At 41.2% G+C, this 21617-nt stretch overlaps 1 protein-coding gene across 1 annotated transcript in view; it reads left to right on the top strand.

Moving 5' to 3' along the window:
* The window catches only part of LOC140491367 (FERM and PDZ domain-containing protein 1-like), a 102338-nt gene that overhangs the window by 62564 nt on the left and 18157 nt on the right, over positions 1-21617 (top strand). The window contains exons 8-15 of the mRNA XM_072589450.1: positions 3123-3248; positions 4969-5088; positions 7183-7319; positions 9684-9810; positions 13977-14072; positions 14158-14340; positions 16110-16248; positions 20757-21605. Coding sequence (XP_072445551.1) covers positions 3123-3248; positions 4969-5088; positions 7183-7319; positions 9684-9810; positions 13977-14072; positions 14158-14340; positions 16110-16248; positions 20757-21605 — 1777 coding nt within the window. The remainder of the gene's footprint in view (positions 1-3122; positions 3249-4968; positions 5089-7182; positions 7320-9683; positions 9811-13976; positions 14073-14157; positions 14341-16109; positions 16249-20756; positions 21606-21617) is intronic.

Here is a 21617-nt window from a genome sequence, read left to right as displayed (position 1 = left end):
TTGAGGTGGGATATAGGCAGTCTTAGTGATGATGTGGATTTGTGGTAAGATCTCTGGTCAAATGTGGTACCCAGGTTGCAAAGTCTGGTTCAGCCTCAGCTAGTTGAGAGAGAGGTGGAATTGGTAACTAGAGAATGGCAGGACTTGAAAATAATAGCTTTAGTCTTTCTGGTATTCAGTTTGAAGAAATCTTCTCTCATCAGTACTGGATGTCAATCCAAAGTCTAATAGTCTGGAGACATTGAAGGTTGGAAGGGAATCATAGTTCAATAATTTCTTTGAGATTTTAATTTGGTTATGAACTGAAAGAGCAAGATTGATTATACCGTAGCCATCTGGTAATCTGTGAAATGAGCGAACTTTGAGGTACAATACTGATCATGTTTCAGAAGTAGCTTTTTGGCATTAAAGCACTTTGGAACATCTTTTGGTGATAAAAATGTGTTGTCCAAATGCTGTCCCTTTCTTTAATGCACATGAACAGTATACAAAAGCAACCGAATCTGCAGAATAGCAAACAAAACATAGAACAAAAATTATTGATGTAGGCTTGTCGGTCAACCCTTGATTTTTAATCTGACTTTCAATTCATATCCAAAGTCTTGTATTCACTGCAAAATGGATGAAAGTATTTATCCACTAAAGGCCAAATTCTGCAGTGAGGATTGTCAAGGTTCATGTATGATAACTGAAATAAGTCAACTCCGAAAATGCTTTTCCATCTTTGCAAGTTAATGTATCCAGCAATTAAAAAAGTTTTCAAAAGCTTTTAGACGTTGACAGAACAGGACAGACAATAGATGTTGGAAAGGGAAACAAGAACGACTGCTAATTACAATGGGCTCTGTCCTGCCAATGGCAGAGGTACTGGGAGATATGGTAACCCCCCCCCCCAACCCTTTACGTCTGGTCACCAATTAGTTCTAGTCAAGAAGGTCCATGGGCAACCTATTCAATCTGCTAAGGTCTTAAGTAATCAATTATTGGCCACTGAAGAGCCTCAAATGACCACCTTCGACGTCTCTCTCTTTACATTCCTGCTGGTGGTTGGTTTCCCTGGAAAACCAGGGTGACCTCGCTGCCGGATTGGGAGGGGATCTCCACTTACCCCAAATGGCATCTACCTCTGAACTCCCTGACCATCCCCCATCGCCTTCCCACCCTGTGACAAGAAGATAAAGAAGACTTGTGTTATTGCAGCTGGATCTCATGATGAGCAGGCCTTGCCTGACTTCAGGACTCAAAGGCTGCTAGCCTCTGATTGGCAGGCAGTTTCTGACAACCCAGGATACTAGCATTGAGCCCAATGAAGGGCCAGGAAACTCACCCAGGCTTACCAGTTAGCTCTGACTGTCTTCACAGCCAAGGGTAGGGGTACGTTACTCACCACCTAAAGCCAGTGTGAGAAAAAACAGGAACTTCATGCCCTCTGAGTCGATATATTAGGCACCAGGATTGTGGATGGTGCATAGGTTTGGACAATTTATAGAGCAAGAGATGTAGTGAGTGGATGGAGAAGGGGGTTTGGACAGCAGGTGGAGAAGAGGGTTGGTACAGTGGGTGGAGAAGGGGTTTGGGAGAATAGATGAGGAAGGGATTTGGGACATTGGAGAGAGATTGTGGTTGGGAGAGTGGGTGGAGAAGGGGGCTGGGAGAGTGGGTGAAGAAGGGGTTTGGGAGGTTGGGTGAAGAAGGGGGTTGGGAGAGTGGGTGGAGAAGGGGGCTGGGAGAGTGGGAGAAGAAGGCGGTTGGGAGGGTGGGTGAAGAAGGGGGTTGGGAGAGTGGGTGGAGAAGGGGGTTGGGATAGTGGATGGAGAAGAGGGCTGGGAGAGTGGGTGGAGAAGGTGGTTGGGAGGGTGGGTGAAGAAAGGGGTTGGGAGGGTGGGTGGAGAAGGGGGTTGGGAGAGTGGGTGGAGAAGGGGGTTGGGAGGGTGGGTGAAGAAGGGGATTGGGAGAGTAGATGGGGACAGGGGTTTGGGAGAGTGGATGGGAAAGGGGGTTGGAAGAGTGGAGAAGGGCATTGGGAGAGTGGGTGGAGAAGGGGGTTGGGAGACTGGGTGGGGAAGGGGGTTGGGAGACTGGGTGGGGAAGGGGGTTTGGGAGAGTGGGTGGAGAAGGGGTTTGGGAGAGTGGGTGGAGAAGGGGGTTGGGATAGTGGGTTGAGAAGGGGTTTTGGAGAGTGGGTGGAGAAGGGGGTTGGGAGAGTGGGTGGAGAAGGGGGTTTGGGAGAGTGGATGGGGAAGGGGGTTTGGGAGAGTGGGTGGAGAAGGGGTTCGAAGAATGGGTGGAGAATGGGGCTGGGAGAGTGGATGGAGGATGGGGTTGGGAGAGTGGATGGAGGATGGGGTTGGGAGAGTGGATGGAGGATGGGGTTGGGACACTGGATCGAGCAGGGGGTTCCCACAGCAATGGAGGAGCGGATATAGACTGTGGATGGAACAGGGACTGCAGACTTGGGCAGTGAGTAAGGCAGGATGTTAGGGATGATTTAATACTATTTCCTTCTTATTTCTGCAATGCTTATAATCATGTTGCCTTAGGAGTCTTCTTAGATCATAAGAGCATAAGGAACAAGTGGAGAAGTCGGCCATTTAGCTCCCTCACTCCTACCCTGCCATTATGCAAGATCATGGCTGATCTGCTCCAGCCCTCAACTCCTGTTTCATGCTCACTTCTTAATATTTTAAATATCTACCTAGTGCTTCTTTAAATACTTTCAGGGATCTCAACTCCACAACTCTTTGTGATTGAGAATTCAGCTATTCACCTTTCTCCGGGAAAAGAAATTCCTTTCCATGTCATTCTGTAACTATGTCCCCGAGTTTGAGATTCCCCCACAAGTGGAAACATCTTCTCAACATCCAGCCTTTCACGTCCCCTGAGAATCCTATATGTTTCAGTCAGGTCACCCCTCATTCTTCTACACTCGAGTGAATAATGGCCGAACCTGTTTAGCCGTTCCTGAGAACTCAACCCCTTTGTCCCAGGAATCAGCCAATAGAAGAGGAGTATTGTGTGAGTGAAAGTTGGGGATAGGTAATAAGACCGTATATCTTCAACAGGAAATTCAGAAAGGCAATAAGAAATTAATTTTATTGTCCCTTTCTTCTGCAATTTGACAGGATATCATCCTCACCCTGAAGTCAAAGTTATCCATCCGTTGTATTGAACATTTTGCCCTGGTTTTGAAGGAACGATACAGTATCACCAAGGTCTATCTCTTACATGATGATGAAATCATTGAGCAGGTATGTTGGGGTTTCTGTGGACTGTGTACATGAAGGAGTGATATCCCTGAGAGTTTGCGAGCTTTAAAGTAGACAACTAAAGTTACCCACATGTACGTCTACAGAATGAAACCCTTAACCATCCTCTGTATCAGTTCTGAGGAAGGGTCACTGGACCCACTGGGTCACATTAACTCTGATTTCTCTTCACAAATGCTGCCAAACCTGCTGAGCTCTTCCAGCAACTTCTGTTTTGCCTCTATATCTGTTGGCTTTGTTACCTAACATTGGACTGCTGTCCAAGTCTGGCATTTTAAATAGTTCCATCTGCTGCAGCCTAAAGAAAAGTTCTATTTTTGGAGACTTTGTAAATGGAATTTGAACAAAGCAGCATCTCTTGGTTTTATCAAATTCTGGTTCAGAAATGCTGATCAATATTAGACAACATAGGAGTGAAGAAGATGTCTCTCTGCATTACCTGTGGTATTTCCTGGTAATCACTTTTCTGGGAAGGCAAATTGTACGTTCACTTTGGATAAAAAATTGGATTGGATGTAGGAGTCAAACAGTCTTCGCACAACAATTCCAAGATATTGGTGAGGTCACACCTAAACGACTGTGTACTGTTTGGGTCCATCTACCGAAGGAAGGATGTGACAGTAGAAGAGGGGCTCAGACTGGTTCCTAGAATGAGGTGATTGTCTTATGTTGGAAAGTTGAGTAAATGAATTCAGTGTTTCTTGAAGTTCAGAAGAATGCGAGGAGATAGAATGGAAATCTATGGGACTGTTCTTAATGTCCCATGTAACATAAAATATGACAGGTGGCTAATTTACTGCCTTCCTGTCCACTCCAACCTGCTCCTGATAAAATGAAGGTACATGAGTGAGTGCCAATATCAGCAACTAGACTGTATTTTTAAAAGAAATTAACAGGTATTTGGAATTGTTAACTTGATCTAAATGGCGAAGCCATGATATATTTGGCATGGGTCAGCTCTTTCTTTAGGCAGACTGGTTAAAAGATAGGAGGAAAGAGAGTGGTGGTCCATCCTTCTTCGGGTGCTGTGTCCACATTGAGAGCCTTCCCCTTGGCTGTCACTCCCCCCCTTTGTAAGTTCCCACGTGGCTGGTGAATCTCGGACATAGGGTCACACCCTCAGAATAAGATGCTGCTCAAGTAGGACTGGGATAGAGAGTTGAGTCGTGAATCTTTGGATAACTGTATTTGGAGAGCTGAGGATGGTCTGACATCGAGCCTATTCAAGGTAGAGGGTGGCAGATTTTTGTGTTCTAAAAGAACAAAGGGATATGGAGATAGTACAGGAGGGTGAAGTTAAGTTACATGTTAATTATAATTTTGTTGAATGGTGGAGCAGGCTAGAAAGACCAAATGGCCTTCCCCAGTTCCTAATGCTTATGTTTCGTATGTTCAACTGCAAAATGTATGTGAAAATTGATTCAGCATAGAAATAACAAGTTTTATTGAGACTGTTAAAAATAGCATTGCATTGCAAGTAATTAAAGAACTTGGGGACTGGGCCTCCATTTAACAAAAGGAAATCTAGGCTGATATCAACAAATGTATCCAGAGAAGCTTCCCTCCTCTGTTTCACAACACCACCCAGTGCAAAATGCTTCTTCTTAAAATATAAGCTTAAAGAAATTTTTTTGTTGATTATTTCCACAGTGTGACAATAAGAAGTTAATTCCTGATATAAATGTTTTCTACCTTGTCACAGGTGGTCCAGAAGCGAGAGCCCCGTGATTATAGGTGTCTCTTCAGGGTTTGTTTCCTGCCAAGAGATCCACTTGTACTTTTACAAGATGATCCAGTTACTTTTGAATACCTCTACTCACAGGTATCTATTTGACATGAAGGTTCATGGTAAGCCCATTATAAGGATCATGGTAAGCCCCTTATAACAATCATGACTGACCACACCAAATAAGGTTCTGTTTCCCAAGATTGATAAAGCCGGAGGACGTATTTGCACTTAAAGTGGAATATATTCAAAACTAATACTCTGAAGTACATTAGGGGAGATTATGGCCTCGTGCTCATATCACTGGACTATTAATCCAGAGACCCAGCTAATGTTTTAGGAGCCTGGGAACAAATCCTGCCACTGCAGATTGTGGAATTTGAATTATCTGGAATTAAGGGTCAAATGTTGATTGTTGGGAAAAACTCATCCTATTCACTAAAATCCTTCAGGGAAGGAAACTCTGTACATGTGACCCAGACCCACAGCAATGTGGTTCACTCTGAAACCACCTTCTGGATAATTAAGGGATGTGCATTAGAGGCTGGCTTGGCCAGCGACATCCTCATTCCCTAAATGAATTTTAAAAGTATTTCAATGAGGACGTTGTGGAACATACCTCTAAGGGAGTGGAGTAAATCAGCTTGGGCGATTCACATAAAAATTAAATAGATTACTTTCAGACAATAGCAACTTTGGATGTGTCATATAAACATGACATTTGGTAAGTGTGACCGGTCTAGGAGAAATGGGTGACTTTGGATCTGCCAAAATCCCCACCTCCAGTGGTTTTGCACACGTGTTGTCTGCATCTGTTGTATATTAATAGTTAGGGATGAATTACCATGATTAGATAATAGTAACATTATCACTGTACAATTAGTATAGCAAGATTGCAGATGGTGAACTAGATGGACTTCATTTTCGTACATCCAACAATTTTGGTATTTGTGAGATGTTCTGTATTCATGGTTAAAATTATAGTTGACATATGGGGATTGGTAATTTGAGTTTTGTAGCAGCTAGAGAAAGTGAGGTGGTTCTCTGTAGAGCAGAGAAACTTAAGGGGAGATTTAATACGGGTGTCTATAAATACAAGTGGCTTTGACTGAGTAAATGAAAAGAAACTTTTCACCATTTTCACTTTGGTTACTAACCAGAAGGCACTGGTTTAAGATAAAAGAACAGTGAGCAGATGAACAATGCTCCCTCTCAGAAGTCCTGTAGATTTCAATGACTTCCGGTTCTGGAAGATACTGCAGGAATCTCAGGATTCCATGCAGCAGAAAAATAATTTAAGAGAAAGGAGGTTAAAGGTTTATATTCAGTGTGTTATAATCTGAAATTCACTGCCTGAAAAAGAATGGTGGATGTACTTTGGCAGTAAGATTTGTTTAGTGTTTGTAGATAATTTCTGTTCAGCCTGTTTTTTAAATTAATTCATGGGATCAGGGCATCACTGACTAGGCTAACATTTGTTACCCATTCTGAATTGTCCAGATGGCAGTTAAAAGTCAAACCACATTGCTGTGGGTCTGGAGTCACAAGTAGGCCAGACGGTAAGGATGGCAGACTCCTTCCCTAAGGGATGTTCGTGACCTAGGTGGGTTTTTCGCCAACAATGGTTCACGGTTATCATTAGACTTTTAATTCCAGATTTTTATTGAATTCCAGTTTCCAGCATCTACCATGGTGGGATTCAAACCCAGGTCCCCAGAACATTATCTGGGTTAACAGTCTAGTTGTACCACTAGATGATCACCTCCCTTCAGAGCTCAGAGGTGTTTTTACACGTTTCTGGAGCAGATGGGACTTGTAGCCAAAACTCCTAGCTCAAAGGTAGGGACACTGCCACTGTACCATAGAGCCTTTGATTAGTTTTGGATATGTAGTTGTAAAGAAAATATGTAGAGCTACAAGGAAAGAACGAGGGTGTTGGTTTAACTGGACAGATCATTCAAAGAACCAGCAGCAACACAATGCACTTGCGAAGCCAAGACAGACAAAGCTATGGACCAAGTGCTGGAAAAGGGGTTTTTGACCAACACATACTTGATGGACCAAGGGGCATTTTTCTGTTGCATAGTTTTATTCTATTCTGTAATTTTGTGAAAGCATTTGTAAGTGGTGGCAATTTGTGTGGATATTTTCTAGATGGCTGTGTGTTGCCTTTAGTAATCTCTTTTACAGAGTTGCAATGATGTGCTGCAGGAGAAGTTTGCGATGGAGATGAAATGCAACACTGCTATCCGTCTCGCAGCACTGCAAATTCAGGAATGCATCCTCAGCTCCAAGCATTCTCAGAAAGTCTCCATGAAGTACATTGAGTGAGTCAATACATTCAGCAGATTGAACTGGGCAGTGCTTCAGCTGCACCTCACACCACACTATGTTCACACGGCACTTTCTGGACTTCTTGATAGAAAGACCCCTGTTTCATAATCCATCTCATCAGTCAGACACTTTCTTAGTGGGCTGCTTAATTGGCAAATCTTCCCATTAGTGTGATCCTTCATTAGCTAGTCTTCCTTTTATTGAAACTCCTTATTAAGGAGATTCTTTATTAGTCAGTTACCTTGTTCATAAGATTCCGAGCTAGTGAGGTGTTTGTTTGGAGGAACTTGCTGTTGGTGAGGCACTGTTTGCATGAGTTTAGCAACTCGACCCTTCATTAAGGACACTCCTCATTGACAGCACTCAGTGTTTGTGAAACTGCAGGCGAGAGGAACTTCTCAGTTATGAGTTACTTCACTAACATGTCATAGAATTACTCTTTAAGTGTAATTAATCCTAGATTCTTATTTTTAGTCCTCTACTTGAAGACTAACTCCCTGGCACTTCGTAATTCTTTAAATTTCATCCAGACCCGAATTTAAATTAGGATAGGAATGGAAGTCAACTTAGCATCAATCTCTACTGACACAAAAACAGGCCCAGACACCTTTCACTCCCAGGCCCTGTCAGTGTGACCTCAATAGCTGTAACAGCAGTCCACTGATAGAGTCGTCGAGTCATAGAGATGTACAGCATGCAAACGGACCTTTGGTCCAACCCGTCCATGCCGACCAGATGTCCTAACTTAATCTAGTCCCATTTGCCAGCACTTGGCCCATTTCACTCTAAACCCTTCTTTTTGATATACCCTTCCAGATGCCTTTTAAATTTTGTAATTGTACCAGCTTCCTGCACTTCCTCTGGCAGCTCATTCCCTACACGCACCACCCTTTGTGTGAAAAAGTTTCCCCTCAGGTCCCTTTCAAATGTTTCTCCTCTCACCCTTTGGTTCTGGACTCCCGCACCCAGAGAAATCACTTCGTCTATTGACCCAATCCATGCCCCTCATGATTTTATAAACCTCTATAAGGTCACCCCTCAGCCTCTGACACTTCAGGGAAATCAGCCCCAGCCTATTCAACCTCTCCCTTTAGCTCAAACCCTCCAAACCCAGGCAATATCCTTGCAAGTCTTTTCTGAAGTCTTTCAGGTTTCACAACTAGGAAGCAGAAGTGCAGTACTTGGTATATTCTTCCTGAGAAAACAAGAGTTTTTAAAAAAAAATCCAACATGCATTGGATATTTCTAGCCAATATTTATTGCTCATCAAAATCAGGTTTTCAGTTCTCATTGCTGTGTGTCAGCAATTGCTGTGTACAAATTAACTGCAATGTTTCTTTTATCATGACAGTGACCATATTTTAAATGTACTTTATTAGCAATAAAGCACTTTGGGATGTCCCAAGGTTCTGACTCATTTACAGGGATCCCTGATTTACAAACGTCCACCTTAAGAATGCTCATACGGATCATTCTGCTGTAGTGCGCATTTTGTTAATGTGAATTCGCTATAACATAATTGACGAATTGGGGACACTGTTTCTATAGTGTAAACTTTTGAGTATAACACGACTATGGCCCCATTAGTTTAAATGGTGCTGCTATTACGTGATTTTCTTATAACACAGGTTTGCACAAGAACAGAACAATAGCATTATAGCAGAACTGACTGTACTTATGAATGTGTTCCATTGCATGTTCATAACTTTAACGACCAGATAGCCAAACATTTCCTGTACTTATGAATAGCTGCTTTCCATTGTCCTGCATTGTGTGCTGCCTTGTGTACAAACCAACTTGTGAACAAACTCCAGAATGGAACCCATTTGCAAACCAGACACTCCCTGTATTGGAAATCTCTACGGCAACTGTCGCAATGTAGTTGCAGCTTCAGATCACCAGATGGCTCTATGAGGTAGGGTTCTTTGTTCCAACTCCACCATCATTGTGCAGAAGATGCAACTATTACTTAATTGAACACGGGATTTTAAAACAAAATCACTCATAAATCATGGGTGATGCTGGCTGGCCCACCATTTCTTGCTCATCTCTTGTTGCCCTTGAGAAGGTGGTGGTGAGCTGCCATCTTGAACTGCTGCAGTCCACGTACTGTGGATTGACCCACAATGCCCTTAGGGTTGGAATTGCAGGATTTTGACCCAGTGACAGTGAAGAAATGGCAATAGATTTCCAAGTCAGAATGGTAAGTGGTTTGGAGGAATAGTTTCCAATGTCATAAATATCATAGCTGTTCTGGGAGCCAGTACAGACACAATGGGTGAAATAGCCTTTTTCTGTACTGTAAAATTCTATGATTTGGAGTTAAATAGTTTTAAATGCAATCTTATTATTTTCAGGAAGGATTGGGGAATTGAGAATTTTGTCTCACCAACGCTGCTTCATAACATGAGAGAGAAAGATATCAGAAAGGCTATTAACTATCACCTTAAGAACAATCATAGCTTGATTGCACCAGGACAAAAGGTAATTCTGTATAACCGGCTATCCAGAGGTGAAAGTGAGTTTTTAAAAAAAGATTAATCTTTACTGCTTTCCACCCAATCACAGATGCTCTTTCTGCACATACCCTTGAGTGTTTTTTATGCCTTGTTTAAATACTGTTACATCTTAAAGTGCTCTCAGTGCTGACAAAGCATTCCCCATGTTAACTGTTTTCCTCCCTCCAAGCATGCTACCTGACTTGCTGAATATTTCCAACTTTCTCAGGTATCTGTTTCAGATTTACAGCTTTCTTGGTGGTTTTGCTGTTTTATAAAATTGTGCTGTTTCATAAGCCATGACTCGATGTGTAGCGCACCTGCCATTTGGTCAAAAACATTGTGGATCAGGTCCAATTCTGGAGACTTGAGAACAAGTAACTTGGTTGATGTTGCAGTGCAGTAATGAGGGCATGCTGAAATGCTTAAGGTGCCATCTGTTGAATGAGTCATTAAACCAAGGTCCCTTCCTGCTCTCCGGAGATTTCATAGAATGGAGTCCCTCCAGTGTGGAAACAGGCCATTTGGCCCAACAAGTCTACACTGTCCCTCTGATGTGTATCCCACCCTGACCCATTCCCCTATCCACGACTCTATATGTACCCCTGATTAATGCACCTAACCTACACATCCCTGAACAATATAGGCAATTTAGCATGGCCAATTTACCTAACCTGCACATCTTTGGATTTTGGGAGGAAACTGGAGGAAACTTGCGCAGACACGGAGAGAACATGCAAACGCTAGACAGACAGTCCCCCGAGGCTGGAACTGATTCCGGGTCCCTGGCACTGTGAGGTAGCATTGCTAACCACTGATCCAATAGCACAAGAGTATTTCAAACACTTGGTCCGTTCTTCTTGTGTCCAAGAGAATCGATAGCTCTCAATGAGGAAAACAAGCAAAATAATTATCGTTCATTTGCACATTACGATTATGGAATCTGTTTACTGCACTGTGTACAATACTGATCACCATATGTATGGAAGGATATTAATGCATTGTGATTAGTGTAGGGCTTTACTAAACTGGACCTATATAGGAGTTTAGATGAGTCAGAGGTGACTTCATTGAAACATGTAGGAACATGTGAAGAGGTTATTATCCCAAGTGCAAAAGTTTCTAGTTTTATACTGAAGAGAAAATATTTCCCTTTACACTTTAATACTGTTGCTAAAGCAGGCCGGTGTAAGGTGTGAATGTTCTTTGCCTTCTAAGAATCAGTGAAATGTTTATTTGTTACTTCTTAAAGCCTCTTAAATATGTGTCTGAGTTGCATTTCAGATCACATCTGTATTCGTGAATTATTAAAGGAGGAGAAAATAAACTTTTGCAGTTTTCTCTGTTTCCATCTCCTGATGGTGTTAGCTCATTCCGAGTTTTTGGTTTTGCTGCCATTATTCATTCCTTGGTGCTTTGTCCAAGTGGCCTTTCCTCATATGGGAACCTGGTCGTGAATGGTTGCTGTATTCAACTGTCGGGGGCATCACAATGAAGCCCTGTCATACCCAGAGGAAAAAAACCCGATAAAACTGGCAGATGACACATACTGGTCTGCCCCTCTTGTAATCGAGCTTCATCGAGGGCCGAAGGGCCTGTTCTGCGCTGTATTGAAATTAAGCTTCATTGTGTCCAAGGATCACATTTCTTTTTAAACTCTCTATTTTCTCCATTTGCCACCACCTTGAATCCAGCCTGAGTTTATGGCCATCATCAAGGGCAGAATCTGAACTGTTATCCCTTAACCCAAGGTCATTGAGGCCTGTTTAAAGGAATGAAAGACATGTACTAAACAATATTCTTTTTCACAAAAGAAGTCACAAATACTTCAGACCAAGTGAACCTGTTTTGAAATGTTGTCATTATTATAGGACAGGAATCCTAGCAAACAATTTCCACAAAACAGGCTCCCACAAACAACAACACGATAACTAACTAAGGTATCTTAATAAAATGTTGGCTGAGTGGTAAATATTGGCCACTACTGTTCTTTAAATCGTACCATGGAATCTTGTTTAATTCTCTTTATGGAATATCTAATATCTCAATCATAGAAAAATACAGCGCAGTACAGGCCCTTTGGCCCTCAATGTTGCGCCGATCCAAGCCCACCTAACCAACACTAGCCCACTATCCTCCGTATGCCTATCCAATGCCCGCTTAAATGCCCATAAAGAGGGAGAGTCCACCACTGCTACTGGCAGGGCATTCCATGAACTCAAAACTCGCTGAGTAAAGATTCTGGATTAGTGGTGCTGGAAGAGCACAGCAGTTCAGGCAGCATCCAAGTAGCTTCGAAATCGGATGCTGCCTGAACTGCTGTGCTCTTCCAGCACCACTAATCCAGAATCTGATTTCCAGCATCTGCAGTCATTGTTTTTACCTCGCTGAGTAAAGAACCTCCCATCAAAGGATGGCAGCTTTGTCCTTGAAGAACATTAATGAAGTTTTCCCAACAATTGGCAATAGATTTATGATCATTACTCGACTCTTTAATTCCAGATATTTATTGAATTAAAATTTCACCATTTTCCATGGCAGGATTCAAATGGTTCACAGGGCATTATCTGGGTCTCTGGATTAACAAAACAGCAATAACACCACTAGGCTATCACCTCCTCTATCAGTCAGCCAATCATTAATGCGTGCCTGTAAGTTACTTCTCATCCTAAGTGCTTCAAGATAATCTTCGCACCAGTGCAGAATTATCCATTATCCTGAATCACCCTTCGATTTTTTTTTCCATATACTGCATTTTAATAACACTTTTACAATCCCTGTATGGTCTTATACATCTCTAGGAAACTTTTCCTACTTGACCTCCAAGTCCATATCCTTTTAACCTCGTCATGTGTTTGTCTTTTCTGCTGCTGTATTCCTCAATAAGAGACTTCAGTTGTGTATTTTCCTCCACTGCTTCTACCTCTGCTGCCCCTCTTTAGACATTCTCCTACTCAGCTGTGAAGTGATGTAGGAAATTCCACTGTAACCAGCACTATTAAGTTGAAGCTTGTTTGTAAAGAGTGCTTTAAACAAAATTGCTTTCTTGGGAATTGCAGTTTCAAAGATGCATATTTTATAATTAGGTCAAAAGTTTTAATTAAATCTTCTCATATTGTAAGCCCAGTTAAGCATTTCAATATTTTTGTGTATGAAAGATTGAAGTTGATCAGCCCCTGAAATTGCTCATCATTATCTATCAGCCACTTTGTGATCCCCAGTGTTAACTGCAGACATTACATTTTAGGGAGGAAAACCAACTGTTCACAATATAAAGAATATCTTTGATAAATTGAGCTTCATGAATATACATTAGTTATTTGATATTAAAACTTTTTTTTGTAAAACAATTATTTAAATCCATGCAACAAAGATAAAAGATAAAATGTATTCATCACATGGATTTTCCATTAATTTCTTTCAAATCAGAGGAAGTGTGCCTCGTTGTTTTATGATAATAAACTCAACTGGATTAGTTTGGTAAATAATGGAATCAAAATGTGAAGATGGCAAATTAACTAGACATCTGAAAATTCAGAACTATTGTGGGCGGCACGGTGGCACAGAGGTTAGCACTGCTGCCTCACAGTGCCAGAGACCCGGGTTCAATTCCCGCCCCAGGCGACTGACTGTGTGGAGTTTGCACATTCTCCTTGTGTCTGCGTGGGTTTGCTCCGGTTTCCTCCCACAGCCCAGCTTAGGTGAATTGGCCATGCTAAATTGCCCGTAGTGTTAGGTAAAGTGTAGATGTAGGGGTATGGGTGGGTACGCTTCGGCGGGGCGGTGTGGACTTGTTGGGCCGAAGGGCCTGTTTCCACACTGTAAGTAATCTAATTATGTCTGGGAAGGAAATGCTGAAAATCATGTTTTATGCATTGAAGGAGAGAATTATTGTAGGGTCTTTATTAACATGCAAGATTGAGTTTAAAGAGGATGTAATCACAGGGTTAACTTGATTTGCTGATAGGTGTTTGCTGTCATTGTACTGAATCACTAGTTAGAAAATTCCAGGCGGGATTCCCATTATTTTCCATTGAAAGTCTTTGACCATTTTTGATAAATGTTGCCAAAAGTGCAACGCTGCTGGGGACATCTTTTCATTAAAATAACTTTCCATGCCAGTATATTAAAATACACTCATTCTGTTTGAAGCAACTGATATCCACGGCACAAGTCCGGCTGAATTACCTGAACATACTGAGTGATCTTCGAGCATATGGAGGGAAGACCTTTAACGCAACCCTTCTGGTACGTAGGGAGAAACAGAAACCCGGCTCATTTTTTTAAACTTGACTTTTTTTAATAAGTTTCTAATGAAATGCAACTTCTTCAGCTGCAGGACAGAGAATCATTTATCACATTGTTGGTCGGAGCCAAGTATGGTATCAGCCAAGTTATTAACAGCAAACTCAATATTATAAACCAGTTAACAAACTTCAACAACATCCGGAAGTTGGAATTGACCTTTGAGTGTGAGAAGGTCAGCATGGTGAACATCTACCTGGTGGATGTGAAGGTAAAGGCTATTGATGCTAACTGCTTGCTTGGACAAGGGCTTGGTACATTTTATAATACAGGTTGTTGTTTGGTCAAATCCTTGATGCTGTGACCTGTGCTGCATTAACAGTTGTTTAGCAATTATTCCTATCCTCAGTTTGCTAATGTTTTGCAATGAAGTTACTTGGGAGTGACTCTTACCTTTGCTCACTGTCAATCAGACAGCAGATGCCTTTAGTACTTACCCGCACTGGCACCTCCATGATCCCAACATGAAGAGACCTGACTGCAATTTAACTCGGGCCTGAGCTAGGGAGGCCTCTGCATATTTCCAGCCAGGCCAGGCCAATCTGATCAAGCCCAGCAAAGTGAAGTGAAGGAAAGGGAGGAAGTACCAAGGACATTTACCAAGGAAAGATGGGATTTCTGCCTGTCTGCCAGCCCGTCTTGCCTGTTTTCCCAGAATGCCAGTGACACTAATCTGCTGACACTGGAATAATTTCCAAAGGCAGCAGTGACTAGGCCACTGCAGACCAGAGGAAGGCAGTCTCTCCGAGTCATAATTCCTGCCTCTCCAATTACAAATTAATTCTGTTCCTCAGAATCATTCAAGCAATTTCTCCACCACGAGGTAAGACTGACTGGCTTCTAGCTCCTGGTTTATCCTTTGCTCCTTTTTGAATAACAGTACTACACTGGCTGTCCTCAAGTTCTCTGACTCTTCTCCTGGGCCAGACAGGTTTAGAAAATTATTGCAATGTCCCTGATTTTGTCCCTGCCTCACTCACCAACCTGGGATATATTTCATCCAGCCCTGGACATTTATCGAATTCTAAGCCAGACCACTCAGATCTCTCTCTGTCAATGATAATTTCTGTTTTCAGCCCTGGATATCTGCCATAAGTATCTCTTTATTCTCTAAATCCATTGCTGTGTATCTTTAGATATCTAGGGTTCACAGGATTTAATGGTCTCACCCCTTCCTTTATTGGACCATGTTGGCCCTGTACTCTCCATATTTCCTTCTTGAATGCGCCCCATTTCTCTGTGACAAATTTGCCTGAAAGTTATAAGAAATTGTTGCATTTAAATATTAATGATTAATTGAACTCACCCCACTCCTTTCAGACGGTATCTGAAAAATAATCCATGTTTGTATAGTGATGTCTAGTGGCTCTGAAATATGCTATATAAATGCAAAGTTTCCTTTCAGGAAGTTGGCAATAGTTAGTACTTGACAACACCAAGACATTTTTAATGATGAAGTTTAGGTTTTCATAACACAATCCACCTCTCCCATTCAGAAGAGGAATAAATCAAACCCCAGATATTATTCCAAACTGTAATAAATGTTGTTAGAAATTTGCAACCTTTTACATTTGCTTTCACTTCTCCTTTCTCTCTTTTTTTTTGTCTGTATCCAAACAATTTTTCTTATTCTTTGTTTCTCTTTCTGAGCCCAATTTAACTAATTCACCTGCCTTCTCTATTGTTCCTGCTTCTTTCTCAATCCTTGAATTTCGTGGTTAAAGAAATAGATTGTTTTATCCAATATTTGCCCAGATCTTAGATTCCCTGTTGCCCTCACTTATCAACTCGCAATTTCAGCATTGTACAACATTTTCACGCTATAGATTGGAAGGAAAACAAATGAGGGAAAACACTGCTCCCAGCAAATTCAAGGAAGCTAATGTTGAGCAAACTCTTTAAAATGAGTGAGTTGATATCATTTTCAGGTTAGGTCTGTTAGTGGAAAAGTTTAATTACTGACTCTGTTTTTATTTACAGTCTCTGACATTGTTACTGGAAGCTCATCATGCTAAAGACCTTGTGTGTTTGATTGCTGGATATCATAGGCTATATGTGAACTCAACAGACTCCATATTCATCTGGCCTAGCAACTATCAAAGTCAGACAACTGAAGAAGGTAATACATTAGTCGTTTTTTTAAAAAATAAGAATCCCAGTTTTATTCCTGCCATACTTTTGCCCAAGAAACACAGAGAGTGATAGATGCCTGGAATGCAGAGGTAGTAGAGACAGACACGGTAGATTAATTTAAGGTGCATCTGGACAGATGTATGAGTAGGTGGGGAGCAGAGGGATACAAATGCTTAGGAATTGGGCGATAGATTTAGACAGTGGATTTGGATCGGCTCAGGCTTGGAGGGCCGAAGGGCCTGTTCCTGGGCTGTAAGTTTTCTTTGATCTTTGAAAGCAAACTTCCAAATGTGAATTTTGTTTCTATTGTCACCACCCCCAGGCAGAACTATGTTTTCTCTGCCATTTGTTAACACTCCAAATCAGACAGGGATGTTCTGAATATAGAGACTGATTGAATCCTTGGTTAATGTCAGCTTTTGTTAAGTGGCAACCTTTACATCCTGTGTGAAAGTTGCAGTTTCAAGTAACACTTGAAGACTCTCTCACTGACTGGATGCTGAACATTAAGACTTGGGAATGCTTAGATAATTCTGTGTACGATTTGGAAAAAAGGGAAGAGGTTTCTCCTGGTATCTTGGTCTGTTGTACCAGACTTGGTGTAGTGCAACATGACAAGATTAATTATTGGCCACAGAGAAGAGGCATCTCTAGGTAGATTGAATCTCCTATCCAGCTTTAAAGGGAGATGAGTGGGTCTGAGACTAGTATTTTACAATTTAAAAAGGGCAATTATGTATGCTCGAAAACTGCACACCTAAGATGAACTGAGACACTAAGTTCAGGAATAGACTGATATAGAAGTAAAGGTAGATATTTAAGGGATATTTCAAAATAAGTATATTTAAGAGTAAATATATTCCTACTGTAAAAAAGAAGTTGCAAAGGAAGAACAAACCATCTATGGCCAACATAAGAATTTAAGGAAGGTACTGAGATTAAGGAAGAAGTATAATATGATTAGCAGATCAGATATTGGACAGAAGATAAGGAATGGCATAGAATGACAACAAGATTAATCAAGGGAAAGAAATTAGAGTATGAGAGGATGCTAACTAGAAAAGGAAGAACAGATAATGAGTTTTTACTAGTATTTAGAAAGGAAAAGATTAAGTAAGGTGAGTGATCCTCTTGATAGTGAGAATGGGGAGAAATTAATATATAATAAATAAATGGCAGTTGAATTAAACAAATATTTGCTTCTGTCTTCACTATAGAAAATACAAAAACACTCTAGTAATAGCTGTAAATCGAAGGGAGAGAGAAACCTGGTGAAATTACAATTAAGAGGGAAGTGTGATGAAGCCAACAGGTAGACCTCTGGGCTGACAGGCTTTCAGACCCATTTGGACTTCATCCTGGGTTCTTAAACAGAGGGACCAATGTGAAAGTCGAAGCATTGATGTTGATTTTCCAAAGTTTCATAGATTTGGATAAGGTTCTATTGGATTGAAATGTAGCAAATGTTATGTCATTATTCAAGAAGGGAGGGAAAGAGGAAACTATTGGCTTGTCACAGGGTGAGTGTTGGAATAATTATTGAAGAGCTTATAGCTGGACACAACTCTAGCTATTTGGGAAGAATCAGCATTATTCTGTGAAAGGGAAATCATGCTTAATCAATTTATGTCAATCTTTGAAGGGTTAGCCTATGCTTTGGATAATGGAACCTGTAGAGATACTATACTTGGGTTTTCAGTGGGATTTGATGTGCCACATAAAAGATAATTGCACCAAATAGGACCCAAATATTCACTTATTTGAATGGATAGAAGATTGGCTGGGTTCAAGTCCCATCTGATCCAGAGATGTGTAATAACATCACTGAACAGGTTAATTAAAAATATCTAGAAGATTGACCGGCTGACAGAAAGAGAGAATGTGTTTGAAAAAGCTCTCTTTCTGATTGGCAGGATGATGAGTCCCAGAAGAATCTGTGTTGGGGCCTCAGCATTTATAACAATGATTTAGATATGGGGAGGAAAGCCATGGCAGCTAAATTTGCAGATGACTCAAAGATGGGTGGGGAAGTATGTTGTGAAGAGGACATAAGGAGTTTTCAGATGGGTGTCAATCAATTGAATGAGTGCCCAAAAATTAGATTCTAGATTAGAGTGGTGCTGGAAAATCACAGCAGTTCAGGCAGTATTCAAGGAGCAGGAAAATCGACATTTTGGGCAAAATTTCCTGTTCCTTGGATGCTGCCTGAACTGTTGTGCTTTTCCAGCATCACTCTAATCTAGAATCTGGTTTTCAGCATCTGCAGTCATTGTTTTTACCTTGTTGAATTTAACCCTACTGCGAATCCTCTGCAAGGATGCCTGCCTTGAAGAAGTTTTCCTCCTCTCTCTGCAAGAGTTTCAGGAAGTCCCTCTCCCTCTGCAACTCCCAGGTCATTTCCTCTGCCCTGAAGCTCTTCAACCACATCCTGAAACAAAAAGCTCTATTCCTGATGAAGGGCTTTTGCTCGAAACATCGATTTTCCCGCTCCTTGGTTGCTGCCTGAACTGCTGTGCTTTTCCAGCGCCACTCTAATCTTAGAATCTGGTTTCCAGCATCTGCAGTCATTGTTTTTCCCCCGCCCAAAAGTTAGGCCAATGTAGTATAATGTGGAAAAATTATTTAGTTTGCAGGCAGAATGAAAAAAAGCAGAGTATTACTTAAAGTAAGAACAACTGCACCATTTCAAGGAGCAGAGATATCTATATGTGATAGTGCATGATTCACAAAACATTAGTTTGCATGTGCAGCACATAATTATGAAGGCTAATGGAATGTAAACATAAAGGTGTTTTGCTTCAATTATCCAGGGAATTGATGACAGTACAGGTCTAATATTTCATGTAGTTTTGGTCTTCTCGATTATGGAAGACCATAAATGTTTTTAAAACAGTTCAGAGGAGCTTTCTGAGATTGATACCTGGAATGTGTAAGTTGTCTTATGAGAAAAGGTTGGGCAGACTGCCTTGTTTCCTTTGGCGTTTAGAAGTGCAATCCTTGACAAGTTGGAAATGGAAATAAAGTCTCCTCTTGTGGGTGAATCAAAAATTAGGGGTCACAGTTTTTAAAAGAATACAACCTTTTAGAGCAGAGATGTGTGCTTTTCTTTCAGATGGTTGGTGGGGGCTGCGGTCATTAAATCCTTTTTAAGGCAAAAGTAGATAAATATTTGTTAAGCAGGAGAATGAAAGGTTATCACATGGAAGTGGGGAAATGGAATTTGAAACACAGATAGATTAGTTATGGTTGTATTGATTGGCAGAGAAGGCTTCATTGTCCAAGTAACTCACATCTGTTCCCAAGTAGTATGTGCTTACATAAAGCCCTACTTTTTCTCTTCGCTTTCAGTTCAGTCAATTTCCTGAATGTAAAGGCTCAGATTCTTTTCTCAGTGTACATTTCCTGCTATGACATATCATCCACACAATTAGTAAAGATAAACGGCAACTCACCCACCATCCTCTCAAGGGCAATTGGGGATGGGCAATAAATGTTGGTCATCCAGCAATGCCGTCATCATATGAATTAATATATGAAAAAACACAGTGTAAAGGACAGGAGGACTCTTCTCTCCGACCCTTTGAGATGTGTGCAGATTATTAGAAATCGAGGTTAACGGACTGTTCAGCTCCTGTGGGTATTGTACCTAAGGGATGGTAACAATTTTCATGTCCATGCCAATCCTTCCATTAGACTGATCAGTTCTGTGGAGCATTAGCGAGGTTTGTGATTATTGGCATCACTTTCAGACAGTGACTCTTTGCAATGAAGTTATGATAGAAAATAAACTCATGTCAGTTTAAACATGTTTCCCTCTCAGAATGATATCAGTAGCAGCAATCTGAGAGAGAGTTCAGACACAACTCACATTTTCCAATGGCATTGCTCACTCTGACTTTATGCCAATTAGGTGAGTTACAGTTGCTGATAAGTCTTGTTAAAATTCCAGAATGTAGGAACTTACATTTTATTATATGTATCCATAGGATCTAGAAAGTCTTGAAAGCTTATGCAAGGAATGTCTCAATCAGAAATATTGATCAAGAAATAGGATATCAAATTTTATTTACTGTAAAAGTTACTACTTTTCTTTTTACATCGTGAGTAATAGCCTGGCACTGTATTTGAGTGGTGTCCTGAAGCTGAATGAACATGTACAATTGGTATGACTTCAATATTGAAGCTTTAACAGTTAAAGACTCCACCCCAGGTATTTCCTTCAACTAACTCCTTGCAGACAGTAATACCCTGTTTACGTGAAGAAACTTATCCAAACAAACATTTTCAAGCAAAATAAATAACCTAAACAGAAAGGAAGAGCATAGAAGTTAATCATTGAAGTTTTTATAATTTTTTTTATTCATTAATGGGATGTCATTTATTGCCCATTACTAATTGCCAGGAGGGCATTTTAAGATGGCAGAATTCAGTTTTTAAAGAAATATTAGATGGTTCCTTCATCTGACCTTAGATGTACCTTATTTTACTGTGCAGGTGACGAAGCCCGAGGATTAAGTGATTCAGAGTCATCATCAGACATTGAGTCATCATTAGACTTGTCTATAGAGCTCCACAAAATGAGGAATGGATTCATACAGCCTCTGACTGAAGAAAATGAGGACATCGAGAACTCGGAAAGTGAAGCTACAGACAGTGACTGCTTACGGGAGGATATCCAGGAAGAGACCAGTTGCAGCACAGGGGATGTGTCTGATCTGAATGATGAAACAACAAGTCAGGGAGGAGACTTTTGTGAAAGAAGCTGTTCTGCCGACTCTATGGACGAACTGCAAACGGAGACTTCAATGAGCAGCACTTCAGGTCCACACTCACATGGTGAGATTTCAGAAGATGATGACAAAGATTCTATCGCTGAAGAGAGTGATGGTGAGCCAGTTACAAAGAAGCACTGTACCATGGAATCAAAAGACAGTCTTGAACAACCTTCAGCAGACTCCTTAGCCTCTACTCCGACCCTTTCTAAATACATTGCAAGTGATATAAAGGTGGTTTGCTCTATTCCTGACCTCAGCCAAAGTGAGAACCCATGCACTGCAGAACTTTGCAACCAGTGCCCCAGAAACGAGGGTGAGAGTTATGCACAAGGGGACAAGTCTTGGAATGTGACAAGTCGTGGCCTGCTCACTGAGTTACCACCAATTCCTTTTCCAGAGGAACCAGCTATTGATGGGAACCTATCCAGTGAGGTCCTCACTATCCCGATTCTGGCTCCTCCCCCTGGCTTTCAGGACAGCAGCTCTGATGACGAATTTTTCGATGCAGCTGAAAAGTTTACTGATGTGGAATGTTCAGGTGACATCAAATTCAGTGGAACTGAAGCAGGTAGGTCTGACA

The sequence above is a fragment of the Chiloscyllium punctatum genome, chromosome 2 (genome assembly GCF_047496795.1).
Source record: "Chiloscyllium punctatum isolate Juve2018m chromosome 2, sChiPun1.3, whole genome shotgun sequence".
NCBI classification, from domain to species: Eukaryota; Metazoa; Chordata; class Chondrichthyes; order Orectolobiformes; family Hemiscylliidae; genus Chiloscyllium; species Chiloscyllium punctatum.
This window is presented reverse-complemented; position numbering and strand designations above follow the sequence as displayed.